This window comes from Bidens hawaiensis, unplaced genomic scaffold (genome assembly GCF_021521415.1).
Source record: "Bidens hawaiensis isolate Kalapana, Puna unplaced genomic scaffold, B.hawaiensis_p1.1 tig00010384_1, whole genome shotgun sequence".
Lineage (NCBI taxonomy): Eukaryota > Viridiplantae > Streptophyta > Magnoliopsida > Asterales > Asteraceae > Bidens > Bidens hawaiensis.
The window spans coordinates 250,855-263,886 of record NW_027491789.1 but is presented as its reverse complement, the minus strand read 5'-3'; the positions used below and the strand labels follow the sequence as shown (position 1 = coordinate 263,886).

The following is a 13,032-nucleotide window of genomic DNA, read 5'->3' as shown; positions in this document are numbered from 1 at the left end:
GATATGAATAATGAAATAATTATACCAAGTCTAATAGAGTAAAAAAATCTAACCAAATCTTGTTATATTTCTCTTATATTTTAAACAGTGAGGCATTTTATTCTTTTAGACTCTTCGCTATGGGTGGCAAAGGGAGGCGGCGTTGGGGGTACATCGCCACATGAGTATTGGGGGCTTTAAAGCCCCTCCACAGTGTCATATCACTGTCACGTCATCACAACGTAGGTTTGTGTTTATATATGTATGTATTTGTTTGTGAGAGGGAGAGTAGAGACAAACAGAAAAACAGGAGAAAAGAATAAATAAAATGATCTGGTTTCTCATAGTGTACATTAAGATAAACAAAATGATCAACAGGAGAAAATACCCGAGTTCAAGTATGGAACAATAAGTCAATAACTAGCATGATAGCATAACTCGCAAGACAAATTCAAGTTGCAAAATATCATGATTCTCAACATCCCATATCGAATTGAAACAAAACTGATCATTTCACTAAACAACTAACGAATCCATCGAGTGATGACTAACTGACTATCAACTAATAATGACTTTTACCACAGGCGATGCACACGGGAAGTTTAAAAGTTTCTTCGAGACCTGCAATTTTTCAGCCTCATCCAACCGACTCCATAGAGATATCCTGACCTTCTTTAGTACAGGTGACTTTGCCAAAATAAGCTTCACAAAAGCCAAACCATTCTTCCAAGCTCTAAAACCCGAAATCTTTAATTCGTTAAAATGCTCCAACGAAATATTTGAATAACCTTTGAGCTTAGAGGAGTCTATAAATCCTACATCATCATCATCCAAGGAACCTTCAATAGCCTACACGAAGCGCCTTGTGTGAGTGCATTTTGACATAAGAATAAAAAACAAGTTGAATACAACATAAATTTTTGCTATTTACCGATATCTTAAGTTTTTCGAGGTTTGAGGTGCTTCTAATCAAAAGAACAAGAAAAGGTAGCGAACATATGTGACGAAAAAGTAGACATTTCACACGCAAGTATTTCAAGTGGACCGAAGTTGTCGAAACCTTTCTTGGAAGTGGAGCAAAACACTTGAAGCATAACGAAACAAAGATTAGTAATTACAAATAAGCAGACCGGGGTATAATCAAGTATATAGCATGCAGATTACCAAATAAAAGGAAAACCAGATAGACAAATATTCAATGGCCGGTAAACACTCCATGAAACCAGCAATGGTGGTATCTTCATCTGTATCGATTGAATCATCGCGATCCTGCAAAAGTTACAAAAATAAGCCAAGTTATGAAAGTTCGTGAGGATTGACATAACATTCAATTTTATTATGAGCTTACAATAGACAGTCTCTTAAGTACTGGACAACTCGATAAAAGACGCCGAAGCGTTTTTTCACTGATAGATACGTCTTGCAAATTCAAAGTTGTAAGGCAACTAAATCCGGTGAATGATGGTAGATGGTCAATAACACAACCATCAAGATACAGATTCATTAGCTGATGAAACGAGAAGAAAGATGAGGGTAACGGATAGCCCCACTCAAGGTCGAGTTTTAATATGTTGACGGTATTTTTCTTCGACAAATGAAGTAGTATATGGTCAATCTCAACACAGGTGTCGTTTGCATACACATGAAGGGTGAACTCATGGATTGGACCTTGGTGCATTAACAGAACTTGGTATATAGCATAGAATAGTTTACACCTGTCGGACATTTCTTTCCTATCACTTGTTTCCTTAAATCGTAGCCCGCCCCCATCAGTCGATACTTGACACGTCTCCTCATCAAATGCAAGTTTAGGGATTTTGAGCCAATGGTACCTCCATTCCTTAGAGAGGATACTCGTTCTTGCAGTCTCTTGAATCGGTAAGAGACATAATATGGATTCGATTATGCCTATAGGAAGTCTGCTTATTCTGTCCATCTTATTATATTCTTGTTGGCTGCAAAATACATATAAGATAAACTCTCTTTAACACACACACATACACCAAAAAGAGCATAATATCATAAGATTTTGAAATTGAACATGGCAGTTGTCAATCGATAAAACACGAGGTCATAGATAAAGAAACCAATGTTAACTTCACTGCACAAGAATAAAACTCCAAATGTATAGAAACAAACAAAATGAGAACCAACAAGTCTACCCTTTAAACTTTTAATAGCATGATAATGTAAAGTTTGACTAAAATACTAGTGCATATGGTAAATTATCATAAGCATTCTAATTTCTAAGGCTGCATAGGGGTGAGCAATAACCGAACCTAAAATCGGTTATTTTCTGTACCCTTGATTAACCAAAATTAACTTAACCGAATCATTCATTCTGTCATATATTTCTAGTTTTTATACCTCCATTTCTTGGTTAAAAAGGCGCGCCTCAGGCGCTCGAGGCGTTTTGTAAAACGCCTTATTTTCCGTAAGGCGAGAAATTACATGAGGCGGCCTGAAGCAGCGCATCTCTTAATCGGTTCAAACTCTCCCTAATTATTACACATTTGTTTATGACTCAAGGGGTATTTTCTTCATTATTACTTTTTACTATACATTTTTATATTTTTTATTATTAAATGCTTGTGTAATACATTTTTTATTTTTAATCAGCTTGTTTTCTAAGAATGTAAGTGTCCTGGAACTTTTAATTATGGTTTTATAATGTTTAAACTACGTATTAAGTATTCATGTTCGGTTTTACAAATATGTTTTATCTTTATGATTGATTAACAAGTAGAATATGTCATGTATAATTAATTTTTAGTATTTTTTTAATTGAGCGCCTCACATACACATACGTGAAGCTCTCGCTTCACGCCTAGCGCTTCGCGCTTCGGCTTTTTGGACCAAAACGCCTTGCCTCGCCTCGCCTAACGCTTTTTTAAACCAAGCTCCATTTCATGTACTCCTAAGTAAAAAATTTTGCCCAAATTTGATCGTGGTTGTAGGGGTATGGTACTAAACCCGGTTTTACGACCCTAAATTTATTATGTTTGGCTTATTTTATTATATGGACTAATACAATGTTATTGGGCCGAGGGGGTTTTGTGGAGGTAACCCTAACTGGGCTAGGCCCATTAGGGTACCATGATGGTGGCCATGAGGCTCTCTATATAAGGAGGTCTCCACCTCCTTATTAAGGGGTCATGCTCAATAAGAGCCACCACCACTTTTTTGTGTCTGTAAACAAGAGATCCTTGAGATTTCTTAGCAGTCACCTCCACGCCCCCGAAAAGCCATTGCAGGTCTCAAGCAGCCGAAGAAGAAGATCAAGACGTGGTTCGTTCATCTCGAAATCCGTGGAAACATCGTCATGGATCAGGTCAGATTCGTTTCATGTTTCGACATTGGCGCCATCCGTGGGACGGCAACGAACTACCCTTCGATCTTCGTCTCGGCTGTCAGATCTCTCCCAGGAAAAACCCAGATCTGGAAGTTTACAGAAAAAGGCTTCAAGGCTTGTTCTATTAAAGCTCAAAAAGATCCATAGATCTAAAAGAGGCTTCCAGATCTGTGCAAAAAGAAACTGCCTGATTCGAATGATCAAGTCTCCGGATCTGTGATGGTTTTAAATCCGCTCCGAGCTTCAGATCTATCTAGATCTGATTTACAGATCTAGATCTAGATTACAGACCTGGATTTTAGGTTTAAAATTGCAGATCTAACTCTTAAATTGCAGATCCAAAAATTACCAGACTTCCGCCGCCATGTACGCGCGCCCGCGGATTCTCACTCCGCAGCCATGCATGTGCCGCCGCGGGAACCACCATGTGGGTTTCGCGCAAAAGACCTCCACCATGTGGGTTTTGCGCAGAAGACTGCCACCACGCATGCTCGCCAGCGGGTCACCATTCCGCCGACATGCGTGAGCGCCCGTGGAAACCACCGCGGAAACCACCATGTGGGTTTTGCGCAAGAGACCTCTGCCACGCACGCGCGCTCGCGAGTCACCACTCCGTCGCCGTGCATGCGCGCATCAGGCCAAGCGCCAAACTTAAAGGTTGGGAATCCTCATAAACCCATCAGGCCAAGCGCCAAACTTAAAGGTTGGGAATCCTCATAAACCCATCAGGCCAAGCGCCAAACTTAAAGGTTGGGAATCCTCATAAACCCATCAGGCCACGCGCCAAACTTAAAGGTTGGGAATCCTCATAAACCCATAAGGCCACGCGCCAAACAGGTTGGGAATCCTCATAAACCCATCAGGCCAAGCGCCAAACTTAAAGGTTGGGAATCCTCATAAACCCATCAGGCCACGCGCCAAACTTAAAGGTTGGGAATCCTCATAAACCCATAAGGCCACGCGCCAAACAGGTTGGGAATCCTCATAAACCCATAAGGCCACGCGCCAAACTTAAAGGTTGGGAATCCTCATAAACCCATACGGCTTCGCGCCGAATACAAGACCGAACGCGGCTCCGCTCCGCTCAACGCGCCGTCATAATTAAACCTATTAACACAAGTCACGTCGCATGCGCGCCACCGCGGATCAACCATTCCGCCATTCTACATGCGCACCGCCATGATGCTTGAGCGCAGTCGCATATCATATGCTCACGCATCACGTATGCTCACGCATATTACATATGCTTACGCATCACATGCTCACGCATCACGTATGCTCACGCATATTACATATGCTTACGCATCACACGCATCACGCATGCTCACGCATATTACATATGCTTACGCATCACATGCTCACGCATATCACATCAGCGCACGCAACATCTGCGCGTGGCGCATGACACAAAGCCTATGCGCAAGCGCATGCAACATCTGCGCGCGTCGCATGAAGCACAGTCTACGCGCACGCGCATGCAACATCTGCGCGTGGCGCATAACACAAAGCCAGAGCCTATGCGCAAGCGACATAACAAATGAGTAGTCTAATCCCAAATCAGGATAAGGACAACCTCATTTAGCAGCAATGAACTAGGGGACTGTCGTGGTATACCACCACCACGTTATCGCAATAGAAGACATCCGAATCTTAGGGCGGGAGCCTAATAATATCCCACATGGCCACGCGCCAGCTTCATTATTCTTATAGCTCGTAAGTCGCCTCACGCGCAAGCTTCATTATTATTATAGCTCGTAAGCCGCAACTCGCGCAAGCTTCATTATTATTATAGCTCGTAAGTCGCCTCACGCGCAAGCTTCATTATTATTATAGCTCGTAAGCCGCAACTCGCGCAAGCTTCATTATTATTATAGCTCGTAAGTCGCCTCACGCGCAAGCTTTATTATTCTTATAGCTCATAAGTCGCCTCACGCGCAAGCTTTATTATTCTTATAGCTCGTAAGTCGCCTCACGCGCAAGCTTTATTATTCTTATAGCTCATAAGTCGCCACGCGCGCAGGCTTTATTATTCTTATAGCTCGTAAGTCGCCACGCGCGCAGGCTTTATTATTCTTATAGCTCGTAAGTCGCCTCGCGCGCAGGCTTTATTATTCTTATAGCTCGTAAGTCGCCACGCGCGCAGGCTTTATTATTCTTATAGCTCGTAAGTCGCCACGCGCGCAGGCTTTATTATTCTTATAGCTCGTAAGTCGCCTCGCGCGCAGGCTTTATTATTCTTATAGCTCGTAAGTCGCCACGCGCGCAGGCTTTATTATTCTTATAGCTCGTAAGTCGCCTCACGCGCAGGCTTTATTATTCTTATAGCTCGTAAGTCGCCATGCGCGCAGGCTTTATTATTCTCATAACTCGTAAGCTGCCTCGCGCGCAAGTTATGTTACATTATTATCGAGATGCGCGCTCTACCTTTTATCAGGCCTCGCGCCACTATTGTTATGATGCGTGCTATATCTTATTCATGCCAGGGCACCATCATTATCATAAAGACCACATGTCACCATCATGAAGAAAACCTCCCAAAACTCAAAGACAATAAAGACAAGGCCGAAGAAAAGGGAAAAAGCCGCCTCATGGCCTAACACACCTCATAAAGTCCAGCGCTCCACCTAGACGCTTGCGCGCCCAGGAGCAACGCTGGACTTGGGGGGCTTGTAGGGGTATGGTACTAAACCCGGTTTTACGACCCTAAATTTATTATGTTTGGCTTATTTTATTATATGGACTAATACAATGTTATTGGGCCGAGGGGGTTTTGTGGAGGTAACCCTAACTGGGCTAGGCCCATTAGGGTACCATGATGGTGGCCATGAGGCTCTCTATATAAGGAGGTCTCCACCTCCTTATTAAGGGGTCATGCTCAATAAGAGCCACCACCACTTTTTTGTGTCTGTAAACAAGAGATCCTTGAGATTTCTTAGCAGTCACCTCCACGCCCCCGAAAAGCCATTGCAGGTCTCAAGCAGCCGAAGAAGAAGATCAAGACGTGGTTCGTTCATCTCGAAATCCGTGGAAACATCGTCATGGATCAGGTCAGATTCATTTCATGCTTCGACAGTGGTTATTAACTGAATCGAACAGTAAAACTAACCAAATAAACCGAACCGATTAACCGAAAACAGGTTGGTTAATTTAATTGAGGCTAGTAATCGAACCGAACCTAACCGTACACACCCAAATTTGATCGTGACACTTTAACATAGTCTAATTTCTAATTAAAATGGTAACGTTTTCAGACAAATAGCAAAATCCAGAACATGTATTGTTGCAAAATTGATAGGGTTTATTTTAATTGATGATATGATAACCATACATTACATACCTAAGAAAAATAAGCAGCAGCTAACGAGCAGAAGCATAAACGTGAAATGGGGGGTGGGGGGGGGGGGGGGGGTTAGGGATTTGAGTATAGACATAAGTTTGTCCATTGGTTTTCTAGGGAGTTTTTTATTATTAGGTAATTTATTAATTAAATTTTTGTATGGGTTACTTTATTTAACCGGTAAATACACCTTTGAGTACTTTTGGCTAATTTTATATATAGAAGTGGGCAACCCTCATTGGTTCTAGGTGGTATCCATATGGCAGACACCCCTTCACCGGCCTCACTTGAAACACCGCCCCCTACTGGTCACGCGTGACCTGAGATCACCGATGGCGCTTAGTCACGTCAGTAGCCCATTCATGTGGAGCCCATTTGATTGTTGGGCAACTGCTCTTTTTCAAAATAATTGTTTTTATTATGTTTTAAAAACCATTTAAACCATTCTCAAGCCATTTCAGACAATCTCAAACCCTTTCAATCATTCTCAAACAATTTCTACAAGTTTTAACCAAAGCCATATCATAATGAATGTCTCTTCTTCGTCCGATGATACGGATTTTTTTCTACATGCAATGGAGTTTACGATCGAACATGTTTTATTGGTGACGACCAAACATCGCCTCGTCTCACAAGAAAAACTCGGTGGAATCGAGATCGTAAAGGCGTACACGACCGTTTGGTAGCCGACTACTTTGCCGAAAAAGCAACTTACACATGCGAAGATTTTGGGAGGCGCTTCCGAATGAGTAAACGTCTATTCCAAAGAATAGTCGACGATATAGTGAGAACGGATCCATGGTTTGAGTTACGTCCGAATGTGAGAGAGAGAAGAGGTTTTACTCCACTAAAAAAGCGCACTGTAACGATCCGGCATATGGCATACGGCATGGTTCATGATGCTTTGGACGAGTATCTTCAAATGTCCGAAAGTACGGTACGAGATAGTGTTTATAAGTTTACCAAAAATATTATTAAGCTATATAGCAAAAAATATTGCGTAGCCCTACTTGAAGTGATATTCAAAAATTATAAGAATACCATGAAACAAAACATGGATTTTCTGGGATGCTTGGTAGTATTGATTGTATGCATTGGGAGTGGGTAAACTGCCCAAATGCTTGGTGCGGTTAATACATGTGAGGTGATCATGCGCACCCGACTATATCTTTGCAAGCAGTTGCTTCACAAGATTTATGGATTTGGCATGCCTTCGTTGGTGTTGCCGGTACAAATAATGATTTATCGGTCCTCCATCAGTCGGGATTTTACAATAACATACTAGAATGTACGATGCCAGATTCAAGTTTTTGTGCTTCAGGAATCGAATACAAGCACGAGTATTATCTTGGTGACGAGATATATCCGTTGTGGTCCATGTTTGTGTAATCCTTCGCGTGCCCACAAGATGAAAAACGAAGGAAATTTAAGGGAGCTTAAGAGGCAGCAAGAAAATATATTGAAAGATGTTTCAGTGTCATAAAAAGAAAGTGACATGTAGTGGCCAACCTGACACGAGCATGGACGCCAAAAAAAATTAGACAGATATTGTATCAAAATGTATTTTGCATAACATGATTATTGACGACGATGGACGTGCGATTTGTCAGTACAACGAGGATGAAGACAACGCCCAATATTAACCGGTTGACGAAACACAAAATATAATTGATTGGCTTTGGAAAATCAAGATACACATGACGCGTTACGTTCGGACTTGGTCGAACATATATGGTCTCTTCCGGACAATGAAGACTAGATATTTTTAGTTATTTTTTTTAGTTTAAGTTTATTTGATAACGTTATTTTCACTGTTTTAAGTTTAAATTTAATTATTAATGTTTGAATACTATATAAATTAAAATAAAAATAAAAATGGGGAATGGTGTATTTCCTTGGTTGAAGGGTGATGGAGAATGATAGGGGAAATCTTACGTGACGCTGATGTGACGAATGAGGAGAATAAGGAAGAGTGGTGTATACCCCATAGCCTAAGAAAATCTCTCACCATTGATCACTCCATTAAAGTGGCGATGGCTTTTATACGTGTCACTTAAGCTAAAGCAATCAAAATTAGTACTAACAATTGTGTACCTATTTAAGACACGATAAAACCTATTAATTAAATACGTCGGTATGTGATTTTTTATATTTTCATAAATAACTGTAATTAGTAGGCTACACTCCATCATTTTCTCTTACTGGTACTTGAAACTTGCAACTGTCTAATAGTCATGACAAATAAAGTAGTTACACGAGTTATATTCATGTTTAATATTTATATTAAGCGGATCGCTTCTAACTTGTTAAGACACGGTCTACCAGTCATATTCAAAATTTCAGATCTTGCCGCTCATCTTTGCCCTCATTCTAAAACTAAAAGAACAATGACCACAAAAACATAAAAAAAACATCTATAAATCTCAGTTATCGCAATTCAACCTCGTATTTTTTTTAGAAAAAAGTTTTGTTGGTTGATATGAGTGGAAGGAAGAGAAACAATAACAAAAATAATTTCTATTGTTTAATTAAATAAAAATAAATATAAAGAATGAGATGCATGACCTTTTAAAAGGTAAGAAACAAATATAAGAATACTACTTTTCAATTAATTATATGATAACACCTTTTGAAAATAATTACCTTTTAGTTAGATTATATGTCAAAAGTCGAAAACTATATGTAACTTTCTTACAAAATAGGGAATGATATAATAGTAACCAACTTTTAAAAGTGTTTTAATTAGGTCACTCATGCATATTTTTCTCAAAAATCGGGTCAATAAATCTTTAAATCAAGTCTCACCGATTTTTTTGTGCGTCAAGAAAGAAATTGAGGATAAGATGTGGGGGTCGTAATTTACAATATATGTAGTAAATTTAAAAAATATAAAAAACGTTAATTATATTAAAATTTAAAAATAAAAATTAAATTCACGTCGTCACTCAACGTAAACATAAAAAAAGATAAAAAGATTTCTTATGTGAAACAAAAAAGAAAAAAATGTTAACACCTTTAATTTAATAAAATATAAAAGTTGAATGACTTAATTGAAACACTTTTTTAAGTTGAGTGACTTAATTGAAACATTTTTGAAACTTGATTACTATTCTATGAAATTTGTGTATTTAACTATTTAATTAGAAAATGTTACCTATATCTTATTTCGAGGAAAATTCCTAAAATGTTTACTTTAAAAAGAGAATCGTATTTTTTTATAAAAAAACAAATATGAGTAAAATTTTATTTATAAAAAACAAATAAAAGGTCAAGTAGGCCGAGATAGACAATTTTGTGGCCAAACTGGTCGTTAAAGACGAGTTTGATGTCAAACTAGTTGTCAAATACGAGTTTGAGACAAAAAATTGCTGTCAAAGAGGAGTTTGAGGCAAAACATGTCTTGGATTTCAAAAATGGTCTTAAGCGACAGATTTATAATGAACATTAAAAAGAATGGACAAAATGAGATTCTCTCTCTTTAAACAAGACATTTTGGGAATTTTCACTTTCTTTTGTCATTGTGGGACTAGCTAACTTGGTAGACATGCAAGACTACGACGTAACATTTGTTGTTAAAAAACTATATATTTTTATTAAATAATTAAGTTAATTAATATAAATAAACCTTTAATCACATTATCAGATCTATTAGTTAACTTTGGACCGTAAATTATTATATATACTTTTGAAAAAAATGAGGCATTACCGGAATATTTTTATCTACGTTTTAATTAAACTTTTATTCAAGTTGTTTTCGTTTCTTTACGCACATGTTACTTCTATATCGAATGTTGGCACATAACGAACCTAACCCATATCGATCGTGTTTCACACGGATCTCTCACCGCATCACACGAAAGGCAAGCAACTTAGTTTGATTAAAAACAAAGATATATATGATATATATTGACCAGAGTGAATGTTTGTAGGTAAAATAAGAGAGATCACATGTAGTCATTTTTAAGCACCATGGGTAAGGCGATGTATATCATATATTTTTACGCATATCTCGCAGGCATTCTCAAAGGGGGGTGGGACGATGTTCCCGCCACGCTTGAAATGACAAATGTAAACTAATTACTTTAAAGACTTGCTCTTCACAAATATATACAAAAACAAGCATGGATAGTCTTGCACTATATTAACTCTTGAAGATTTAAAGGCATCAAGAATACTTTGACGTTGTGTGTGTGAGAGAAGACGAAGTGGCGAGAGTGAATAAGTCTTAAATCTCAAAAATAGGTGAAAGTGTGAAAAAATGGGTGGTTTACGGTTTTAAGGTTAAGAAAAAGAGAAGTGATTGACATTTAATATTAATTAATAAATATATCGGAAGAACGAGGTGGATAGGGTGAAGTGAAGGGGAAATTAGTGAACTAATGATTACATATGAGCATCTAATATCGAGTACCGGTTTTGGTATTTGAGTAGTTCCGTTATCATACCAATTCGGTACGGTATTCGGTATCTACTTTTCTTGAAATTCGGTTCTTATACTGATTTGGTAATGATATCACATAGGGATGAACATTATGTAACAAGTACCGGTACCATACCAATAGATTTGACACGACATTCGATACCCCATTTTCTTGAAGTTCAGCACCTGTGTTTTTAGTATATGTACCGATCTCATCTCTACCATAATGTTGATTAAATTGTAGTAAGCTTAGGATTAAGTAAATATTCAGATTAAATAACCAGTTTACTAGTAAACTGTGCATACGGTATAAATTAAAATAATGGGGTTTGGTATATGATTGTTTTAAGGATTGGCAGTTTTTACAAAAGTTATTTATCATCGGTACATATTCTAAATTGATAAAATTACACGATTGTTTTTATAATATATATACCTTATAAAATAATAAGGTAATTTAACATGTAATATGTGAGTTGTTTGTTGATGCAATTATCCTAGTTCCCAAATATATATATCGATGTTCTAATGGATAACTTTGTTCACCCTTTGACCTAGTTTAATAATGCATCGTGTATCATTTATCACACGATTAAATAAAATTTGGATATGTGAGATTGATGGTTCGACATAGTGTTTTAAAAGTATTTATAGGTAATCACATAGGAGATTAGTACAAATATGTATTAAAGACGAATGATAGAAGAAATATTGAACGGGTATTAGCTCCAAGACTATATTTTGTAGCTGAATATTAAATAACCTTTGTTGGAATTTTAAAGACGAATTAGATTTTAACTTATACTTCATGTTATAATCAAATAGATGGGTTGTTACCCTTCATCTGAAATATAATATCATTTCATTGTGTAAAAGTTATCGGTGCCAATCACGTTACACGCTCGTTGTGAATCAGCAAGAACTTGAAGTGTGACAGATTCATATCAGAGTCCAAAGGTTTTAGCGATTAGGGTACCTAGGCTTAAACCCGAGAGCATGACTAATAGGAATAGATAAATATTCTAAAGGAAATTTATGAAACAAAACGCCAATTGAAAAAGAGTGAAAGAAAAGCTAGAAGTGGACGAGAAAAATGGTTATTAATGGAAATTAGTTAACTTTGGGAAAGCGTCATATGAAATAAATTACATTATGATAACAGTTTCGTGTCATAAATAAACGTGTGAGAAACACATCATGATTTTAGTAAAATAAGCTGTGTTTAAATTAGACTTAGGAATTCTCTTATATTCCATCACATTGGAAATGTCAAAGAAAGGAGGATTGCTGTCACAAATATGTGGGCTGTATAGATATACTAGGGGATGACTAAATGAAAAATTGACGACCCTTGCATAGAAAAATTATAGCGCGCGATAAAGGAAAACATCAAAGTCACAACACTTTTGAATCTAAGAAGACGTAACTTCAAAATTGATTGCAAATGCAATGAGAAACCGTTCAGTTCTAACCGCCAAGAATAAACAAAATTCCTTGAATATTCGAGGTTAGTCCCACATTTGGTTACCCATGAATCGAGAAAATTAGTTGTTATATACGGTTATACAGTAAAGGCGGCAAGGCCAAAAACAACTAATTCGGTAATGAAATTGGCTGTATTGTTAAACGATAGAAAGATGAGAACAAAAGAAGTAACTTGAAATCTTGAGTTCAAGAAGAATACTTGTGATTGAAATTATATACTTCAAGAATGAAGTGAAGCATGCTTCATTCGTTTGTATATGAGGCCTTATGCTGGTGGCATTACATTATATACAAGCAATGGGTAAAAGCGCTATTAAGAGAATGAAGTGAATACTTGTGATTGATTGAAATTATATACTTCAAGAATGAAGTGAAGCATGCTTCATTCGTTTGTATATGAGGCCTTATGCTGGTGGCATTACATTACATACAAGCAATGGGTAAAAGCGCTGTTAAGAG

The 13,032-nt window shown here is 37.8% G+C and overlaps 1 protein-coding gene across 1 annotated transcript; it reads right to left on the bottom strand.

Moving 5' to 3' along the window:
* Positions 1-378: 378 nt before the first annotated feature.
* LOC143535006 (F-box/FBD/LRR-repeat protein At1g13570-like) lies at positions 379-2,138 on the bottom strand. The gene is made up of 4 exons (XM_077029357.1): positions 1,328-2,138; positions 1,144-1,248; positions 911-1,063; positions 379-828 (listed from the first exon to the last, which is right to left on the bottom strand). Exons 1-4 carry the CDS (start codon positions 1,913-1,915, stop codon positions 538-540), a joined length of 1,137 nt encoding a protein of 378 aa, XP_076885472.1. The 5' UTR covers positions 1,916-2,138; the 3' UTR covers positions 379-537.
* Between the last annotated feature and the right edge of the window lie 10,894 nt (positions 2,139-13,032).

What these genes read in the sequence shown, in the direction of transcription:
- LOC143535006 (XM_077029357.1), bottom strand. Translation starts at nt 1,915, where the DNA reads ATGGACAGAATAAGCAGACTTCCTATAGGCATAATCGAATCCATATTA. An exon ending in TACTTAAGAGACTGTCTATT is followed by an intron (nt 1,249 to 1,327) that starts GTAAGCTCATAA and finishes TAACTTTTGCAG; the next exon opens with GATCGCGATGATTCAATCGA. An exon ending in TCGAAAAACTTAAGATATCG is followed by an intron (nt 829 to 910) that starts GTAAATAGCAAA and finishes CGCTTCGTGTAG; the next exon opens with GCTATTGAAGGTTCCTTGGA.